General features: G+C 45.7%; 1 protein-coding gene across 1 annotated transcript; it reads right to left on the bottom strand.

The window, feature by feature from the left end:
- Positions 1-2,798: 2,798 nt before the first annotated feature.
- Positions 2,799-18,565, bottom strand: MRGPRF (MAS related GPR family member F). Its single transcript, XM_074230881.1, has 3 exons — positions 18,144-18,565; positions 10,937-11,042; positions 2,799-7,304 (listed from the first exon to the last, which is right to left on the bottom strand). Exons 2-3 carry the CDS (start codon positions 10,982-10,984, stop codon positions 6,327-6,329), a joined length of 1,026 nt encoding a protein of 341 aa, XP_074086982.1. The 5' UTR covers positions 10,985-11,042; positions 18,144-18,565; the 3' UTR covers positions 2,799-6,326.
- Between the last annotated feature and the right edge of the window lie 3,423 nt (positions 18,566-21,988).

Genomic DNA, 21,988 nt, shown 5'->3' with positions numbered 1-21,988 from the left:
TTCTCTATTATTTGAGTCCTTCCACCCTCCCCCCCCCATTCCAATCCTTCTCACTCACCTGTCATCTCACTTCAGTGACCCACAGTTGTCATTTCTGCTTTCATGACAAATCTGCCGTCCATCCCCTTTCTTCTGTTCCCACAGCCACCATTTTGAAGCCCTCCTTGTCTTTCCTCTGGATGAAGGTAAGAAGCTTTCTGTGAGTCTTCCCATTTGGTCTTTCCAGCTCTATTGCCTCCTCCTCACAGCTGCTAATGTGCGAAGCCCAGGCCTGACCATGTCAACACATCCCTCCACCCTACTCCAATGTCTCCCTATGGGTTCCAGAGACAAATGGTTCTTAGAGCATTCATAACCCTAACCCTCTCTACCTTTGAAGTCTTCTTACACTACACTTCAGACGTCCCATGATCCAGCCAGGTTGTTTGCTCCTGGCTCACTCCAATTCTCACCTGCATCTCTTTGTTCTGATTATGCCCTGGTAGGAGATGGTCTTCCCTCTCACTTCTACCTTCTTTGAAAATGAAGGTCAAACTACAACAACAATTTGAATACAAAATTTGGCTGACCTCCCTCTCCCAGAATCTGTCTCCTCCCTGGTTTTCCATATCTTAGGACTGTCCTGGGTTTCTTTCATTTCAGTCTTTTATTTTGCTGCCCTCCCTCTGTTGGACCCTCCACTCATCTCAGCTCTATTTGCTGTTTCTCATATTCAATACACCATCTTCCAACTTGGCTGTCCTCTAGATCTGGAAGGTTCTTCCTCACCTCCACCTCCTAGTGTCCCAGGCTGCTTTCATTTCAAAGCCTACCTTCTCCAGGAAGCCTTTCTTTTCTTGGTCCTTCCCCTACCCTACTGCTGATGTCTTGGCTCCAAGATGACCTTTCATTGATTACACACACACACACACACACACACACACACACACACACACACACGGGTTTTTTATATTGTTCAGTCATTTAATTGTAATCCTGTTGGTCTAAACCCAATTTCTGCCAGAATTTTGTGCTTATTTGAAGAACATCTTGCAAATTCTCCAAAGAAACCTGATTGCCTTGAAGTCTACTCTGAAGGTTGGGTAGGGGTGGGCATGCAGCCAGGGCTGTGAGCTTGTCTATGACATTTGGAGGACAAAATCTAAGTGACTTTGGTTGGTCGTATTTATTCATGTATGTGTAACAGGGCATATCATCTCCTTTGCCAGTAGATCGATGGGAGAATGTAGCCTTATTTGCTCAGTTTGCTTTCTGAGATGTCTAATGTCTTGAGGGAGAGTAGAGATGGCTGGCAAACATGGCATTAGTGTGAAATTTTGAAGATGAAAAGAAGGAAAGAAATGACAATGAGGATTCTTCAGATGCTCTATTCTTCCTCACCAAGTTGCAGGATCTTGCTGACCACACAAGTACCTGAATATACCAAGACAAAAAATTTAACGAGGAAGGTGGGGATTCAAGGATAGATTGGTGCTTGAGCTGATGACAAATGATCCTGAGACAAGCCCCGTAAAAGACTGGATGCCTCTAGTAGGGAAGGAAGCAGAAGAAGGCCCCTAACAGGAGCAGAAGAGAAAACCATTGTGGGGAGTATAGATTCTTGTCTCCTCAGATCTTTTGCCATGACTGGGAGTCAACAACCACAGCTGACTCCTGTGTCCTCATGAACCAGACTTTGACTGGGGAGGCCGAAGTGTGTTCTGGAAGAAACAGATGGGCCAAACTGAATGGAGCTCTTTGGGGAGGTGCAGTCCATACCACACCTGATGGATAAATCACATGAATTTACTAATCTAGTTCAACTTGATAAAAGTAAAAGTATGTAATTAAAGCAGCCTAAGGGAAAGATGAAGGAGGAAGGAGGCCGATTAAATTACGGATTGAGCTGGCAGAGAAAGACTAAATCATTCTTCTCAATAAAGAGCCTGGGAAAATTAGTGTGGAACAGTATTTGAATGGTAGTTCTCTGCTAGGGACCTGACTGTGGAATGGAATCACTTACTGATGACAGTGTCCCTTACATAAAGGTAAGAGGGAACTAGGAGGAGTCAGGAGAACTGGCTTCGAACCCGGAGATAAGTCACTCACCCTCTCTGATTCTCTGTTTCCTTGCCTGAAAAATAGAGAAAATAATGCTTGCAATAACTGTTAGCCAGGACTTTGTGGGGAGGAGGTATGGAGAGTTGCCTCTTAGGCATTAACATGTCAAAGAAATGTAAGCTACTATTACTATTCTTTTTTTTAGGTTTTTGCAAGGCAATGGGGTTAAGTGGCTTGCCTAAGGCCACACAGCTAGGTCATTATTAAGTGTCTGAGGCCGGATTTGAACCCAGGTACTCCTGACTCCAGGGCCAGTGCTCTATCCATTGCACCACCTAGCTGCCCCCTACTATTACTATTTTCATCCATAGGTCTATCTCCTTAAATTCTGGCTAAGTGTTCCCCTTGGTATGGCCCAAGGGTCATTTCTACAGCTTGGATCTCCCCTCCTTTCCAGCCTGATTTCACATTGCTCCCCTCTGTGAACTCTGTTCCGGGCTTGTTCACCCTCCTCACCTCCATCACTTTATAACTTTGAACATTTTCAAAGCAGAGTCCTGGTGCTCATCTCCTATTTGAAATCATTCCCAGTTCCCCCTTGGAATGTTAGTGTCTTTTATCCTTAGAGGTACATTGCCTGGGGTGGCTAGGTGGTTCAGTGGCTAGAGCACTGGCCCTGGAGTCAGGAGTACCTGAGCTCAAATCCGGCTTCAGACACTTAATAATGACCTAGATGTGTGTCCTTGGGCAAGCCACTTAACCCCATGGCCTTGCAAAAACCTAAAAAAAAAACTACTTGCCAACTACATTTATCAAAATAATAGTCATTCCCCAGTTGATAGATGACCAACCGATAAGACCAGGCAATTTTCAGAAGAAGAAATTACAGTTATCAAGTCCCATGAAAAAATACTTTGAATCAATAGTAGGTAAATACAAATTAAAACAACTTTAAGGTACCACCTCATGCTTATCAGATTGACTAACATGACAGAAAAGGAAAATGACAAATGTTACAGGGTATGTGAAAATACATTTTTGGTGGAGTTGTGAACTAAAGCAACCAGTCTGGAAAACAATTCAGAACTACCCCCAAAAGACTGTCATATTGCACACTCTTTGGCCAAGCCATACCTCTACTAGGTGTATATCTCAAAGAGATCAAAGAAAAAAAGGAAAAGGATCTATTTGTACCAAAACATTTATAACAGCTCTTTTTGTAGTGGTAAAGAACTGGAAATTGGAGAGTTGCTCATCAATGGGGGAATGGTTGAACAAGTTGTGGTGATGGAGTATTATTGCATTAAAAGAAATGACAAGGGGGATAGTTTCAGAAAAAAATGGCAAGACCTTTATGTACTGAAGCACAGTGAAGTGAGAACAGAAATAACAACAGTATAATGATGATCAGCCGTTTAAGACTTGGCTACTCTGAGCAAGACTATCCACAACAATTCCAATGAACTCAGGATGGAAAAAGTGAACGGATGGAGAACTGATGGAGTCTGAATGCAGATGAAAGCAAACTTGTTAAGACTTTATTTTTCTGGCTTTTTAAAAAAAATCTGTGGGTTTTTTTTCAAAGTGACTAATATGGAAATATGTTTTGATGACTTTACATGGGGTAACTAGGTGGTGCCACAGAGGATGGAGGCCTGGGCCTGGAGTCAGAAAGACTTCTTTTCCTGAGTTCCAATATAGTCTCAAGTCATTTCATCCTGTTTGCTCAGTTTCCTCCTCTATAAAATGAACAGAAGGAGGAAGTGGTAAACTACTCCAGGTTCTTTACTGAGAAAACTCCAATGGGGTTACAAAGAGGTGGACATGACTGAACAATAGCAGCTATATTCAGTATCAAAAGGTGAACAGGACATTTGAAATTCAAAATGTTAAAAAAATGAAAGTGAAAATTTTTTACATGTAATTGAAAATTATTTAATGAAATAAATGAAATATGTTTTTTAAAAAAAAGAAAAACCAAAAGAAATTACATTGTCTGCCTATATATATAATTTTATATATATATAATTTTATATATATATAATATTTATATATATATATATAATTATATATATATATATATTATTTTATATGTAACAGGTTCTGGTGAAGGGAAAAGTCGAGGTGGAGACAGTTTCGGGGACAATTATGATGATATGAATTGAAGATGCCTTGGGGAGGGTGGGGGATTATGTGCAGAGATTCTGAAAAATGTTCTAGTTAATTGAGGCTGTGGTTTGTGCTTCACTGAATGGAGGCATCTTCCTTCTGTTCATCTGCTCTGCTTTTGGTTTCACCAATGGCATCTGTGAGGGTCAGTGGTGTAGGGGAATAGGCCTTGGGCCTTCCCAAGTGAGAGGCCAGCATGTGTCCTCATGGCTTTGCAGGTAAAGGAGATTCATCTGGAGGCTCCAATCTTGTGAAAAGTCAGAAAAGTCAAGAGAGAGAGAGGAACATGAGGTTGGAGTCCATGGTGAGTTTGGCATCCAGAGGAAATCCAGCCTAGCAGTAACCAAGAAGAGACCCTGCCCCCCCAGCAGCAAGACCACATTTGGATATGAATGTGGCTAAGGATTAAGCTAAGAGTGAGCCCACTCTCCCCATAGCCCCAGTGGATTGGTTGATTGGCTTAACCATAATTTATTTCAAAAAAGAATGTGGGACATATGGAACATTTTTTTGAAATTGAGAACATAGTAAAAAAAAATCAATAAAACTTAAAAAAAAAATAAGTGGGCAATGGGAAAAGTTGAGAATTCTTACACCTGCCTTCTCTGATTGCAGACAACTGAAATTGCAGAGAACTGAAATTGTAGAGAACTTTCTCTAGGAGAAAGAACTGCCTAGGACAGGGCTTCCTTGAAAACATTCAGAAACAGGCTTTCAACTGTGGGCTTGGTCATGACTCTCATGGGCAAAAATGGAAACGTTGGCTTGTCCTGTTGGAAAGAGGAGAAAGTAGAGTCATGTGTCCCCAGTACAGGCTTCAGGCTAGGAGGCCTGGCCTGACTGGTACATGAAGCATGTTTAAACTAGTGTGAAGTTACCCTTGTTGGCAGTTTCCTGGAGCAGGCAGGGGCTATTCATGGAGGCTTCCCTTCTTGGTGGCAGAACCTATGGAGTGGAGTTGGAGCCATTGACTTCTAAGGCCCCTTATGCTCTTTGGTCTCTTGTGATCTCTAGAAGGGGAACTCCTTGGGGGGTGGTGATACAAAAGAGGCTAAAAGACCTCCCTCACCCCAAATCTCATCTTCATAAGTGTCCTTTCATGAAAAAATCCCTTCTTTGGGTTAAGGCATGGCCAGATCTGGGATTTGCCATGCAAATAGACACAGGAGGGACTTAGGAAGAATGACAGATTGAACTATGAGCAGGTTCTCAATGTTCTCCTCTAAATCAATGACAGTTTATTTCTCCAGCTACTAGGCTAGGGCTTGTCAGAGGTCGTAGCCAAGTCTTACTGGACAGAACAGAGGAAGATGTGACTGAAGGTTAGAGAAAGGCTCTGCATCCCCCATCTGCCATTCACAGTTGGAAATTTCCACAATTCTAGCTACCAAGGGGCTAGACCAGAAAGGTGGGGCCACTGTCTCTGGAAGACTCAGGTTGAAATACATTTTACCTGCCGCTGTCTCCTGAAGGTCATGGTTACAAATGAGATCAGATCAGCCAGGGTCATTTAAGGCTACTCTGGACCATGGAAGGGAAGGACCAAGGAGCACAGACCAAAGCCAGACCAGTAGGGTTCTGGGGGTGAGTGAAGGGTAGGCAGTGCCATGTTTAGGGAGGACACCAGAAGGCAAGGGGTGAGGGCTGCCTGAAGACAAGCTTCTCAACTTCACAATGTTGTCAAGGGCTGAGCCCCGCTTGGCAGGAGGGGAGAGCTTATCTGAGACCTGAGGATAGCTTGAATCAGTTATTTGAGGAGACAGACACCCATTGGATGAGACAAGAATAACCCAAGATGCCTCATGGGTCTTCTGGAGAGCTGCCTTTCATTAGTCCCTGGAAGAGTGGAATGTAAACTCCTGGAAGACAGGGACAATGGTTTTTGTCTTTGTACCCCAGCTGGGAGCATAGAAGCCTAGTAGTTCATAGGTGCTGCATATGTGTTTTAGGATAAATGAATGAATGAATGAATGCAGATCCCAGAACCTCCAGTCACAGGGAGGAGAGGAAGGGTGCAAACACAGTGTGGCAAAGATGTTGGGGGACATATACAGCAGCTACAAGGCCCAGAAACAGCTCTCCTGCTTGGTGGGGGGGCTTCCCCCATCCCCGACTTCTCAGGAGGTGGCTACAGCAGGCTGCATCTCCATGGTAACTGTGTTGGGGGTGTCCCCACTCTCCTTCAGCTCTGCTCCATCTCTCAGGGCTCTTTGGAAAACCACTCGGAGGGGCTCCCAGAACCTCTGCTTCTTGTCCCTCCCCACCAGGAAGTAGACAACAGGCTTGGCACTGCTGTTCACACAGATGAACATGTCAGTGACATACTCAGGAAAGGGCGCCGGGATCTCAAAGATCCAGAAGAGGAACCAGTCGATACTTAAGTAGATAGAAGAGACGAGGAAGACAGACACTAGGGCCAGGATGACGTTGTTGAGTTTGGATGACTGGTGGCGGCGGGTGGCCCTGCACTCCACCTTCAGCAGGAGGACCAGACAGAACAGGACCATCAGCGGGGTCAGGATGAAGAAGAGCAGGATGCCCAAGAAGATGTCCATGTGGGTACAGTCTCCCCACAAGGGCCTGGGGGTGATGTACACACAAAAGTAGGTGTGGATGGTGGTGAGCAGGAAGGCCAGGGCCCAGAGCAGGGAACACACCAGGGCAGACATGTGCTTGGGCCGGCGATAGCAGTACCATGTCGGGAAGAGGAGGGATAGGCAGCGCTCCATGCTCACGGCTGGTAGAAGGCTCACGCTGGTGAGGAAGGCCGCCAGACCCAAGATCCTCGACACAAAGCGGATATAGGTGGGAAAGGCACCAGGAAAGGCTCCGGCCTGCAGGATGGACAGCACGGCCTTGCAGAAGAGGTAGCCGATGTCAGCCACGGCCAAGTGGAGGAAGTAAATAGAGAAGGGGTTCCTCTTAATGGAGAAGCCAAAAAACCAGAGCACCACTCCATTCCCCACCAGCCCACACAGGCAGATGAGCAGAAAAATGTAACTCATGATCACAGGTGGGGGGAAGGCCTCGATCTGCATCATTGTCAAGAAACCACGGCTGTAGAGTTCTGGGGCTTCATTTGCCACTTGGCAAACCTGTGGGCAGACAAGGAGATGGACATTAGTTTACATCTGGCCATTAGCCTACCTCAACTGTTGGCTTACGACACCTGGAGCTGTCTGCAGTTAGGGAGAACAAAGGAAAAATTCTGAGGTAGAGAAGGAATCTCTAAATTGCAGACACATTCCAGTGGAATGATTTCAGCAAGTGGTCGGGCAGCCTATTTGACTTTGGGACAGATCTCATTGGGAAGAAGTTTCTTTATGTTGAACCTAAATTTGTGTCATTGTCTCTATCCTCACAGCACCTGGTTGGGTGCTGCCAACACAGGAGAGGCTCAGAAAACACTGCTCCACTTTGTTTTGACTGGAATTATGTATGAAGAAGAGAGAGAACTGAGTTTGGGGGCAGCAGCAGGTGGGCCTGAGAGAAGGCCAGAGGGATTGGTGAGGAGGGTAAATTGAGGCATAGTCAACACATGAGCTAGGATAAGAATGAAAGGCAAATATTCTACTATGTGTATGTGTGTGTGTGTGGGGGGGTCTCTTTTATTGTCTATCAGGAAAACTTGGGCCAAAGGTCTGCCTCCAGCAATTGCTAACTGTGGGACGGTGAGAAGATGGCTTAATTTCTTCCTCATTTGTCAAATGGAGGTAGAACAGCATCTATCTCACAGGGTTGGTATGAGATTCAAATGAACTAACTGGAGGCCATTAAGCAAGTGGCAAACTTTGAAACTCCTGTCAGTGATGATGATGATGATGATGATGATGATGATGATGATGATGATGATGATGATGGAGGATGCATAGATGTGGCTCCTCTGTTCAGAGGCAGGAGAGGGAGAAGAAATCTGCTGATCCAAAGAGCTGGACACTGATGGTTTCAGAGGGATAGCTCCTGGCGTGTAAAGCACCTTGTGCTTATCCTTCCTGATTTGAAGGATTGAAGTTTGTTCCCCTGAGAATCCAGCTTCATTTAATCTTGGGCATGTAAAATAGTAGTTTCTTTTTTTTTCTAAAGAAATTTTTGAGGTGTCTGCCATTGTTTCCTTTTAAAATCTATCTATCTATCTATCTATCTATCTATCTATTTATTTATTTAAGGAAATGGGGTTAAGTGGCTTGCCCAAGGTCACACAGCTAGGCAATTATTAAGTGTCTGAGGTTGAATTTGAACTGGCTTCCCATCATTTCCTACTACTCTGCACTACACCCTTAAATATTATAACCAAAGCGAACACTGCCTGTTCTCCATACTTAACATCCCATCTCACACCATGCCTGGAAAGCCCTTCCTTCTCATCTCTGCCTCTCAGGATCTGACTTCTCTGGAGGCCTTCCTTCCATCCCTTTCCTTCCAGTTGGCAGAACTCAACCCCCATCCCCTACTCCCTTCCTCAGATTTAACTGTATTTACCCATCAATCTATATGTTGTAGCTCTTCCCCTCTCCCCACAGTAAGTTACTGGAGGCCAGGGACTGTCTTCATTTGGAATTTTTAAATCTCCAGGACCTGAGACAGTGCCCAGAACTTGAAAATATTGGGATTTGGACTTGTTAATGCATTGATGTAAGCTTATAGGGCATGTCCTGGGAAGACCTCCCTCTAGGGTTATAAATCTTCCCTTTCTGCAACTGGAGCCTAAAGATGAACATGTTAGCCCAGCTCATACAACCTAAAGAGTGAAAGTCAGGACTATAGGAGTCTATAGGAGTTCCTTCCTTAGGAACTCTCTCTCTCTCTCTCTCTGCTCTGTCTGTCTCTTTGTCTTTCTCTCTCTGTCTCTTTGTGAGTGTGTGAGAGACAGACAGAGTGAGAGAGAATGAGAGAGAGAGAGAGAGAGAGAGAGAGAGAGAGAGTCAAAGAGTCCCTGGAAGGGACTTTCACATTGACCATTCATATACTGGCTTTAAAATTCTTTCAAATCATCATCTTTTGAGGGTCTGTGATAGATGGGGTCAGCCTAGTATCCCCAAACCCAGCCTACTTGCCACAGTTTCCTCATCTGTAAAATGAGCTGGAGAAGGAAATAGAAACCACTTCAGTATTTTTGCCAAGAAAACTGCAAATGGGGTCATGAAGAGTCAGACATGACTGAAATGATTGAACAAAGCACGTCCATACTCACACACACATGTCTAAATACATTGTTGTGCTTATTCATCCTTCTGGAAGAGAATCAATGACACCATGGCTAATGTCTTGATTTACATGTGAATTGATGGGCCAACTGGAGATGACCAAGGATACAGTGGATAGCCTTGGCCTTTCTAAATTAAGGTCTATCTCAGGAACAACAGCAATCTGCATACATACACAATGCACATTTGTATGTATGTATTTTTATATATTGGACACATATGTGTATGTCTATGTACCACAAATATGAGAAATTCAAAGAAATATGGGAAGACCTGAATCATAAAGTGAAGAAAGAATGACTTCCATAGTGATTTCCCCAATCATGGAAATGGGAACCATGCTAAAGGCAGTCTAATTTTGGAATCCTAATGAATTGATAAGGAGATGCCTTCCTCCTGCCTGTTTCCTTTGGGCAGAGAGGTGGTGACTTCCCAGTTTACTCTACTGTTGTTGCATTATTTTCAGTTGTGGTCACTTGGGTCACTGATTCTGCTACTTATCCTGGTTCTAACCCTAATTGTACGATCCTAAGTGACTTCCTGCCTTTGGAGTTCTGTTTGCTCATCTGAAAATAAGGGGATTGGAATAATTGGTTTGTTTGCAGTTCAAAATATTGGTATCTAAATGAATATGCTATTAAGGGTCTTTGTGAGCTGTCATGGCCCAAATGAAAGTTCCAGGCTGTCAACTGAGTTTGATAAGACTATGACAGACTCACAGTATCCCAGGTGCTGAAATAGTTGGGGTTTGGATTTGTTAATGCATTGATGTAAGGTTTGAAATAGCTGGAATGGAGAATGTGGCATGGGGAAGTAATTCTAGGTAGGATATGAGGTCCTGCTTAGCAGAGAAGTAGAAGTCTTATTCCTAGTGACTGCCAATTGAGTTGGACATGTGGCATCTGTGAGCGCCTTAAGTGATGGGGCTAAAATGATAGCCCCCCCCCATACACCTTCATTGACTGTTGGGGCTCTAAGGGATCTACCTTAGAGACTAGGAATATGGTTCTGAGAGAGGAGCTGTCAGTGGATCCGAGCTTGAGTTAGAGTGGAAGGGGCTTCAGAGGGGATCTATTCAAGCCCTTCATTTTGTAGGAGAGGAAACTGAGACCTAGGGTCTAATGACTTGGCCAAGGACTCAGATATAGTAAGCATTGGAGATGAGCTGTCAACTCAGATTCTTGGATTATCATTTTACAGTGGAGGAAGTGAGGTCCATGGAAGTGGAATGACTTGACCTACATCACCCAGGTAGTAGGTGTTAGAACCATTTGGATCTGAACCCATGTCCCCTCACTTCAGGACTGGGAGAGTTTTTCCATTGTACCATATTGCCTCCTTCCTGGTAAGTCCATGACAATACCAGGGTTAAAGCATCCAAGGGCCTGAAAACTGGCAGATCATGTCATCCATGACAGTCAAGCTGAGCATGGAGACAAGGAGAATTTCTAGCCCTACCTGCCAACCTGGGACTGTTCAGGGCAGGTGCCCTTCCTGGCCCATACTACCTTCCCAGCACTTGCCTTATTTCTGTTCTGGGCATGGATCTCCCACGAGCAATTCCAGGCCATCTCTGGGGAGTGGGTTGGCTGGTTGTGGGAAGACTCTTCACAGCTGACCTCTGGCAACCTGTAATCACAGGAAGAAACAGCCTTATCTCAATTGGAGTTAGAATTTGAAGCAACTGGAGTGTCCTCCAACCACTGCCATCAGTCCAAAACAACACAACCCATCCAATAATGTTATTAAATCAACTTCAGCAAGACACTAGAGTGGAAAAGAAAAAAAAATGACCACCTCCAGTCACAAAGGGATTTTCATAGTCTTGGGATAGGGTTATAACATATGAATATAGGTAAAGGCAGATTATTTAGGGGGAACAGAGAACACCAACAGCCAGGGGAATCAAGAAAGACTTCCTGGAGAAGAGGGCACATGGCCTTTGGGTGAAACTAGAAAGAGCAAATACACTCTTCCCTAGATTTCAAGTGCTCAGCTATTGACAGCCATCTCTGGGTTTGGCTGCCTTGCCCTCACCATCTGAGCCATGGCCAAATCTTGTCATATAAACTTCCTAACATCTCTCCTATGCACTTTTCTCCTCATACAAATTCTCTCTTGATTTGTCTTCTCCTTCCTGACTTCTGGTAGCCTGCTGGGTCATCTCTTGGTCACAGGTCTCTTCCCTCCATTCAGCTATCAAACTGACTTTCCTAAAGTCCAGATATGAATATGTCATCTCTTCATGGTTCCTTGTCCTTCCAGGATCAAATGTAAGCCACATTGGGTATTTCTAGCCCCTTATAATCTGCTCCTTCCTATCTTTCCAATCTCCTTTCCATATATTCCAATCCAATGACATTGGCCTATTTGATCTTTCACAATTGAAATATTCCATCTCTTCACTCCATGTCTTTGCCCTGGCCATTCTTTATACCAGGAATGTCCTCTCTCCTTCTTCTCCTTCCTGGTTTCATTGAAAACTCATCTCAAATCCCACCCTTTTCAAGAGACTTTTGGAGTTTCTGGACATTGTTTATTGATTCCTTCCTGGGGTTACCTTCCGCTTGACCTTTTCTGGAGCTTTTGTATAAGTTGTTGTCATCTTGTCTCCTAGCTGGACTCGGAATTCCTTGAGGGCAGTGACTGTCTGTGTCCTTCCTTTGTATTCTTAGTGCTTAGCACAGTGAATAAGAGGCACCTGGTCAATGTTTGTTGCCTGCCTAATTCATTGTGCTCAATGGAACTATAGCGCATTAGAGCTGGAAAACAGCAAGTTCAACCTCTCATTTGTCAGATCAAGTAGCTGAATCCCAGAGAAGGAAAGAGACTTGCCCAAGGTCACACAGTTTTGAGTCAGAATCAGTCACTGAGTTCAGGATTCTTTGCCCTCATCCATCCATCCACACTCAGCTCCTGCTGAGACAGCAGCAGCTGGGCCCACCCTGGCTACAAGTTTCTCCTCTCCAGAAGTCTCCTCCTGTCTCCAGCTCATTCTGTTTCCATGAGAGATGCCACATCACATCTTCCATGACCTCAGCCCCCCACACTCCCTTCTGGAGCCTTCTCTCCAGCTTTCTCCCATTTCCTCTTCCTCTTGGCTCCTCTCTCTGCTCATCCTCATTGCCTCCCAGATCTCAGAGTCATGGTGGAGGGTGGAGAGGGACTGGGCAGGCAGGAAAGGCACCCTGCTCTCTGTTCCTCTTCCCATTGCCCTCTCTGCTTTTGCTTCCTCCTTTTCTTCCCTCCCCTGTTCTCTCATTTTCTTTACCTTCTACTGCTCAAGAGAGAGTTAAGAATTTGGGGTCAGGAGATCAGAATTTATGTCCCAGCTCACTGGCTATCTGATGTCAGCTGATTGGCCCTTCTCACCCCTTTCAGAGCTAAGATCTGCTCCTGTACCTATAGTTTTCTACTCCCCCACTTCATTGTGGAGGTTTATCTCCTTCCTTACCTAATTCTATTCTTTTCCATCTAAAACCCTAGAATGTCCTGCCAAGATGATATCATCTCTATGTGTATGAATGTGAGTACAAGTGAAGAGAATGTATTAGAATGCCTCTCCTGAATCTCCAGGCCCACATGAACATGCCAAAGGGTGGGTGAACATTTGCATGTACATAGGCAAGTGTGCTTAGGTATGTCAATCAGTCATACAAGAAACATCTATAAAGCACCTACTATGTGTCAATTACTATAATTTATAGAGAAGATATAAATAAAAAGATAGCCCTGCCCTCAAGGAGCTTACAATCTAAGGGAGAAGACAATGCAGAAAAGAAAGTTGGAAAGCAGGAGTGGAGAAGTGGGGAGAGGTTGATAGAGATGTCCAATGATATCCAAAAGAATGAAGCAAAAGAGGGAAATCAAGAGATGGCTAGTCTGGGTCCCCTTCTGTGAAGGGAGAATGAAGGTTTGGGAACTCATGCCTCTGCTCTACAATCAGAGGAGCAGAGAGAACTGGTGAGGTGTGATCGTGAGTGGACGTTGTGGAGATGTGCACCAAAAAAAAGCTAAGCCTTCTTAGCTCCTGCTAAGTACCAGGTCCTGTGTGTGTTCTGAGTTAGGATGCAAAGAAAAAATCCAACACTCAGCCTCAAGAAACTGAGTCTCCTATGGAGTAGATCTACCCAGAAAAATACGGTACAACATAGGCAGTGATGGTGGGCAAATATTCAGTCAAAGTGATGTGTGAGCAGGGAGAGAATACTGACAGTTATGTATTTTGTATCTGTGTGTTAGGAGCACATGTCTGAGTTACCTACTGCTCTTTCTTTTCTTTTTCTTTTCTTTTTTTTAGATTTTTCAAGGCAATGGGGTTAAGTGTCTTGCCCAAGGCCACGTGGCTAGGTAATTATTAAGTGTCTGAGGCTGGATTTGAACTCAGGTACTCCTGACTCCAAGGCCAGTGCTCTATCCACTGTGCCACCTAGCTGCCCTCCAAACTTATTTCTCACTGCTCACATGCCCTCTGATGATTTTGTTTGTCCTTCATTTTCCAGTAAAACTATGGCATCAGGGCAGTGGTGGTAAGGCAAACATGTGAATTGGATGTGAGTGAGGGGGTGGGGTGCTAAGTCATCAGCTTCACTTTCTCCTCCAGAGCCATATGGGTCCAGTGACTAGATATGGATCAGGATGACAAGGATGGCCCTGGATATGAGGCAATCGGGGTGAAGTGACTTGCCTAAGGTCACACAGTAAGTATCAAATGTCCGAGGCTGGATTCCAACTCCCATCCTCCTGACTCAAAGACCAGTGCTCTATCCACTGTACTACCCAACTGCTCCTCAACACACTATCTACTTTTATCAAGACACCTTCCTCATTAGCAGTCCCACAAGCAAGGCATAGTCCTAACCGTGTTCATCTCTCTTTGCTCATATTGTTTCCATCATGGGAACTGCCTTTCCTCCTCTATCTCCCCCAAATCCTGCTTATTCTTGTGTCATGGCTTCCTCCAGAAGCCTTCCTTGACTGGGATCTTCTTCTGGTCAACTCTTGCTGTGTTTGTTCCATTGTACTTTGTCATAGGCTGCCCTCAGTTGTCCCTTGTCCCTTTGTGTAGGCTAATGTTATTTTTCCCATTAGACTTAACTCTGGGAAGGCAAGGCCTATGTTAATCTTCTCCCTATTCCCTACAGTGCCTAGCAGCTAGGAGTTCATTAAACATTGCTAGACTGTTGAGTATGTCTCTTTGGGTGTATGTCTTCATTCCCTTCCCCCAGGGACCTAATTATCAGTGGTACCTGAGTGAGAAGAGGAGAATATGAAGGTTGGAGTCAAGGGCCAGTCCCTGAAGCAATATGATTGTGATGGGATGCCATCAGCTGGAGAATGGCTGAACAAATTGTGATATATATGTTTTTGTGATGGAATACTAAGAAATAGTGAGCAGAAAAAAAACAGAGAAAACTTACATGAACTGATGCAAAGTGAAGTGAGCAGATCCAGGATAACACTGTATAGTAACAATATTGTTCAATGTTCAACTCAGAATGACTTAACTATTCTCAACAATACAATGATCCAAGACAATTCCAAAGGACTTGTGATGAAAAATGCTAGCCATCTCCAGAGAAAGAACTGATGGAGAAAGAATGCAGATCAAAACTCACTTTTGGGGGGTTGACATTTCTTGTTTATTTAGTATGGTATTTTCCTCCACTTACATGTAGAAATAATTTTTAATGTTTGTCTTTAAAACTTTGTACTCCAAATTCTCTCCCTTCCTCCCTCTCCACCTCCCTTCACTGCAAAGGCGAGCAATTTGATATAGGTTATAAATGTGTAGGCATGCAAAGCATTTCCATAATAGTCATGTTGTAAAAGAGAACATAGATCCCCCCAAAAAGAAACCTCAAGAAAAATAAAGTAATGAAAGGTATGTGAAAGCATGCTTTTAAAATTTTATTATTCTTGTTTTGGTCTTTGTTTTCTTTTGCAAGATGGTTAATGTGGAAATGTTTTCTATGGCTGCTCACAAAGAATTTATATCAAATTGCTTGCCTTTTCAAGGAAGGGGAGAAGTAAGAGGGAGGAACTCAAAATTTGTATTTTTTAAAGTATATTAAAAAAGTTTCTGTTTGTATGTAATTGGGAATTCTTTTTGAAAAAACACTTTGTCAGAGCCCTCCAGGCCTCAACTGTGCATACATGTATGCCAATCCTGAGGTAGGTGGAGTCAAATACTGACATGAGATGCTATCAGGGCAAGGAAGGCTACCTCTGCAAGCAGGAGGACAGAGGAAAGGCCAGATTGGGCTTGATCTGCATCTGACTGCTCTGATCAGAAGCAGGAGCCTGAGCTCAGATCCTGTGTCCTTTGAGTTTGATGAGCCACTGACAATCCTGGGGTCACAGACCTACAATTGAGTAAGAACTCAGAGGCCAAATCCAGCCCCTTCTCTTTGCAGATGAGGAAACTGTGACTCGAGCAAGTTAAATGATTTACTCTGGGTCACACAAAGAGGAAGGGGCAGAAGGGCAGCCTGATGGCACAGTGGAGCACTAGCTCTGGAGCCAGGAGGATCTGAGTTCAAATTTGACCTTAGACACTTAATAATTACCTTGGTCAAGTCACTCAACTCCATTACCTTGCAACTCCCCCCCCCAAAAAAAGAGTAAGGGGCAGAGCCAGGATTTGACCGTAGTCTCTGTCATTTGCAGATAGCCTCAGTTTCTTCCTCTGTAAGGGTAAGGCTGGGGAGGGCTGTTATATCTCCTTCTTTTTCTAGAGATGTGACAATGAGTAGATGGAAATGTACTGCACATTTATCTCTATTGTAGGAGTCTTTGGAGCTCCTGACCAGATGGGGCAAGGACAACACTTAATATGCTTATTTTACTAATAAGGCAACTGAAGCACAAATGGTGGAATGACCTATCCAAGGTCACACAGTCAGGAAAGATCAGAGATGTCAATCATGGTGACAAGCTTCTAGCTCTTTGGTTCAGCCTGCCCACCCTGCCCAGGAATCCTTCCTTACTCTGTGAACCCATGATTCAAATCCAAAATCTCCCATGTCTTGGACAAGAATGAGTCTCAGTTTTCTCCTCTGGACATTGAAGATAATAATACTTAGACTCCAGAGCTAGTGTGAGAAAACTCCCCTGGAAACTTCCAAGAGGCCGTTGTTCTTTTTCTTCTCCTTCCCTGGAAAGTGCACATTTCCCTCCTGATCTGTAGCTGCTAGCAAGGAAACTGCTCACCCACTTTTTCTGGCCCTCCCAGTCCTAATTCTTACTAGTCTGTGATGTTCCAAAAAGCATCTTCTCTGGCTGGGGGGGAGGGGCTCTGAGGCAGAGGGCTAGGCTGAGGGAGACCAGAGACTGGCCTACAGCTGGCGTTCAGATGGCTTCAGAGACACAGGAGCTCTTTGGCATCCAGTCAGCCTGGGGATGGGCCTGGCCAAGACTCACAGGGCCCATGAGGGCATGGAGACATGGAAGCAAGGCAAGGGAGCTAGGGTTTATTCAAGGTGGACCACTTAGTAGGCATCTTCCTTGGTGCTGGGGAGAACAAGAAAAGCCAAGAAACTGTACAAGAAGGAAGGAGCTTCTAGGGGCTACCCAGACAGCTAGGAGGGGCAGGAGGGTCTTGGAGAGGGGAGGTGGGAGAGAGACAGAGGAGGCAGACAGAGAGAGGACAGAGAAATAGGGAAAGAGGAGAGTCAACGAGGGCTAGAGAAACAGGAGAGGGAGAGAGAGAGAGAGAGAGAGAGAGAGAGAATGACTGATAGACACACACACACACACACACACTACACACAGAGACAGAAAAATAGAGACAGAGAGACAGACACAGAGACAGAGAAACAGAGAGATAGTCAAAGAGACAGAGGCAGACACAGAAACAGAGACAAGAGACAGACAGAGAAAGGAGAGAGAAAGAGAAAGAGAAGAATCTAAGAGAGCCAAAGCCAGAGAGAAAAGAGAGGGAGAGACAGACAGGAAGAAACACACACATTCATACTACATACACAGAGACAGAGAGATAGAGAGTCAGAGAGACAGAGGCAGACATAGAGACAGAGGAGACAGTTAGAAGAGAGAAATAGAGAAAGAGGAGAGCCAGAGAGAGACAGAGCCAGAGAGAAAGGAGAGGGAGCGACAGACAGACACATACACAATACATACATACAGAGAGAGAGCAAGGGAGAGAGAGAGAGAGAGAGAGAGAGAGAGAGAGAGAGAAAGAGAGAGAGAGAGAGAAGACACAGACAGATAAAAACATGGAGAGGAGGAATGAAAAAAAAGATAAGAAAGGCAGGAAAGAACTGGAGAAAGCGTTGGAGCTGGCTGTGGTCAGAGAAGCAGGGAGTTAAGCCAGTGGAATAGTGGAATAGCAGGATACAAAGAATGGATAGAAGTTTCAGAAGCAAAAGTGGGGAAAACTGAATGTTGCCAGCCGAATCCTGCCTAACAGCCGGTGCCCTCCAGGACCCAGACCCTGCCCTTCACAGACCCTCTGAGAGGGTGGGGCGCACCCAAGACTAGGGAATGGCTGGGTTCCAAGGCTGAGGGTCCGGCTCCAGACGTGTGTCCCCAGGAAGGGTTGCTCTCATCTCTTTCCCTTACTTCCCTCACTTTGCTCTTTTTCTGGTTATTCCCCACCTCTCTCCTCCCCACCCCACCCCCAGATTACCTCCCCTTCCCCAGCCACTCAACCTCACCAGTGGACATGCTGCTCCCCCACCCCAAGTTAAAACAAAAAAGCTTTTTACTTACAGTTGGGGAAGTTGATTTGGGATCCTCAGGAAAGGGATGGCAAGGAGCCTTCCTTGGAGAGGTTAGCACAGGGTGTGTGTCTTCCACTGCCTGAGGCCCTCTCCCCTCTGTTCCTCCCTCCAGAAGCAGCAGAGTCCTGTGTGGATGGGAGGAAGCTTCCCCACAAAGTCACCCGGGAGCTGAATTTCCCCTTGCCTGGGGACCTGCTGCAAGCTTCCCTGAGAAGAAGGGAGTGATGACACTTGGGAGAGGAATGCCCAGGCACAGGAGGAGCCAGCAGCCCCCCAGGGAAGCAGGGGAGCGGGCTCTCCCTCCAGCTCTTGACGTCACATTGGCATTCATAGAGGAGCGGCTAGCTTTTCCTCCCATCCTGCAGCAAGGCAGAACTCACAGTAAGCAAGGGCAGGTCGGAGTGACTGCTAAAGGGTGGAAGGGCCACTGGCTGTCCCATCAAGTTTCGAAGGGAGAGCCAGTTGGCCAGGACCCAGCCATAGTACCAAGAATCAAGGAAACTATTTCTTAAAATACAATTCTGACCATGTCACTCCCTTGCTCAAGCACCTCCATTGACTCCCTATTACCTCTATGGTTAGTTTTTTTAAAACCCCAAGTGAACTTTCCAGACCACATTACACTCCACCTTTCAAGCAAACTAATCGTCATGCTGTTCCTTACGTTCTGCAAGCTCCGGGGATGCCCGGAATGCTTTCCTTCTTCACTGCCATCCCTTAGGATCCCAGCTCAAGGGCTGCTTCCTCCATGAAGCCTTTCCTGCTTTGTCCCCCCATCCCCTGCCCCACAGAGTAGCTTGTAGTAATTACCCTGTGTTAATTTTGGAGCTACAGAAAACAGGTGTCTCCTAGACACTGCTTCACCTTTGTCTGGATAAAAGTAAGGAGGGGCAGCTCGCAGTTATAATGTCTGAAGGTTTGCTCACTCAGTGAACAGCCTTGGGAGGTAGATGCCATTATTAGTCCAGTTTTAAAGATAAAGAAACTGAGGCCAACAGCAGTTCAGTTGATTTTCAAGGCTACCCGGCACCAGGAAGCATCTGAGGTTTCTAACTAGTCTTTTAACCCAATGTCTTCCTGATTCCAAGTCCCACCCTCAGCCCACTGCCCTATCTATAAATGCTTCATAAATGGGCATGGATTAACTGGATCATAAAGTCATTGATTTAGAATGGAAAGGGAACTTAGAAGCCAAGCAGTCCATTTTGCAGATGAAGAAACTCTGACCCAGGGAGAGGAAGGGATATGTCCAGTTAGGAAGTGGAAAGACTGAATTTTTTCTGATGGAAGTCACGTCAGGTCAGGTCAGGCAAGGAGAGCAGACAAAGCCTTGTAGACAGTAGGTACTTAATAAATGTTTAATGAATCAAGTTGAACCCACACTCCAGGGCTGGGAGAGACTTTAGAGAACATTTAATTGCCTCATCTTACAGAGGAAGAAATGGAGGCAGTCCATATTGGCACAGGGACTTGACACAGGTTCTGTCTCTCTCTCCCTCCCTCTTGCTCTGTGTCCCCCCATCTCGGTCTCTCTCCTCTTTTTCTGTCTCTCCGGGTAACTGGGGACAGTTTCCCCTGCTGGCCTCAGAGCAGGTGGCTCCGGGTTGGTTTTGTCCTCTCTTTCTTTTTTCCCTTTTCCCTTTCCCCCCTCCTGCTCCAGTCCCCCGCAGGGAAGGAAATTGTCCCCAGGTTGGCCAGAACCCTGAGGCTCTGAGGGAAGACCTAGGAATTCCCCCTTCTGGGGCCCTAATAACAGTCACATGGCCCAGTGGAAAATGTAAGGACAAACATGAAGTTGGCTGCGCCTGGGAATGCTGAGCTCATCAGCGGATGAATCAGCCTTTCCCCCGCCAGAGCTATCCGGGGAGACTTGGGGCTGGGAGGGGAGCAAGTGCTTGGAGAAGCGGGGCAGAATGAGGAGCATGTGGGAGCCAGTGCGGGGGGAGCCTTGGTAGAGTGAGCACAGGGGGAGGGAAGGGGGGAAAGTACTGGAGAGAACAGAGGGAAGAATGGGAAGTGGGAGCAGAGAGGGTCCAGAGGAAAGGAAAGAGAGGGAAAGCAGTAAAGGCGAAAGTAAAGACTGGTTGGGGAAGGACGATTGTGGGGGATCCTGACGCAAGAGGAGTTTTTAACCCCTCTGGAGCTGATGCCAGAAGTCTGGACACCTAGCTGGCAGTCTCACTTCCAGGGTCCCAAAGTTCTCAGGAGCCTTGAACTCTGGGAGTTTTCTGAAAGCTGGAAAAAGTGTCTGTCTTGGGGGAGGCTCAGAGGAGTCCCCTGAATACAGATTCAAGATTGAGGAGTAAGCAGAGGACAATGGGGTTCTTGGAGTCACCCGAGGCTCTCTTTCTGGCTGCTGTCCAAATCCTGGATCCTTGCCTTTGTGCCCAGCAATGGGGAGGGAAGAGGTAGTCGCTCACTGCGCTGTCCAGCCCTACCTCTGGGATACCGCTTCCTCCCTCAGTCACCTTCCTAGCTCCCTTCTGAGATCAGGGACCCTGGCCAAGGGGTGCCTGTCTGTGCCTTGAAGGCAGGAATCTGAACTCCGAACTGGCAGAAATTCCTATCTTCAGCCTGCCTCCCTGTCTAGTGACTAGATTCTATCAATAATCTCCTGGAACCCCCTCTTTCACCCCTCCTCCCCTTCCAGGAAAGGGAGAGAAAAAGAGAAAGGGAGGAAACAGGATAGAGCAGGGGAGACAAGGACTAAAATAAATAGAGAGAGGGAGTGGGAGAGGAGAGCAAAAAGTAAAGAAAGAGGGGAGTTTAAAGGGGGAGATAAAGGAAAAAAAGAGGGGAAATGGGAGGAGGGAGAGAGAGAGAGAGAGAGAGAGAGAGAGAGAGAGAGAGAGAGAGAGAGAGAGAGAGAGAGAGAGAGAGAGAGCTCAGAAGTTCAATTCTCTGCGTTCATTTATGGTTACACTTTTTGAAAGGCTGAGTCAAAGCCAGAGATCAGGGCTATATGACTTGGACACTCAGTAGGGACTATACTCAGAGGCCAAGGCTCTAAGGACTGCAGCCTTATTTGGGATGGAAAGTTCTTTCTTTGACAATAAGCAAATGATGAGTGTAAATGGGGAAATCATTAGTTGTTGGAATTCTCTTAGGCTGATGGTTCTTTCTACCATCTGTTCTCTACCTCCTCCTCCTCTTCCTACCATTCTTTCCTCTTCTCTACCTCCCCTTCCCCTCATTCTCCTCCATCCTCCCCCTTTTGTCTTCTTTCTCTCTTTATTCTTCTCTCTTCTTCATCTGTCTCTTCCTCTTTCTCCCATCATTCTTGTGGGCGGGGGGCGGGGGGAGGCAGGATAGTTAGCCGATGGCTAGTTGCTTCTCACTTTCAGGGCTATGTCTGACTTTGGGTGAAGATCAAAAGACTCAGTTTGATAAAACCAACACCAGAGTCCTCCTCCCAATGACTGCCCTCCTCTCATTACTCAGCCCACTGCTTGAAAGTTCCCCCAACACCTACCCACCCAATAGGAAAAAAAAACATATTGGGGGGGGGGGTTTAATATATACTAATGACTCAGGAATCTCAACCCATCCCTGGTCAATCCCTTGTCCCTGATCATGTCCAGCCTCCCCTCCCTGTTCTACCCCATGCTCTTAGAATGGGAAGAGACAAATTGGGGCAGGAGAGAAGTGCTCCCTCATGTGCTCTTTCTTACTAGGAACAAAATCCAAGGGAAAGATCAGTGTGGAACTCCTTCCAATGATCAGGGAAGAAAGACCCAGTGAGTGTGGAGATTGCCTGAAGTGAGATACTTTTCACAAGGTCACCCAATCTCCAAGGACTCTTCCAGAAGGCTCCTAGGGCATAGAGAAAGTTCT

This window comes from Macrotis lagotis, chromosome 3, assembly GCF_037893015.1.
Source record: "Macrotis lagotis isolate mMagLag1 chromosome 3, bilby.v1.9.chrom.fasta, whole genome shotgun sequence".
NCBI classification, from domain to species: domain Eukaryota; kingdom Metazoa; phylum Chordata; class Mammalia; order Peramelemorphia; family Peramelidae; genus Macrotis; species Macrotis lagotis.
Note: the sequence above shows the minus strand (reverse complement) of the source record. Positions and strands in the feature narration are given on the sequence as shown.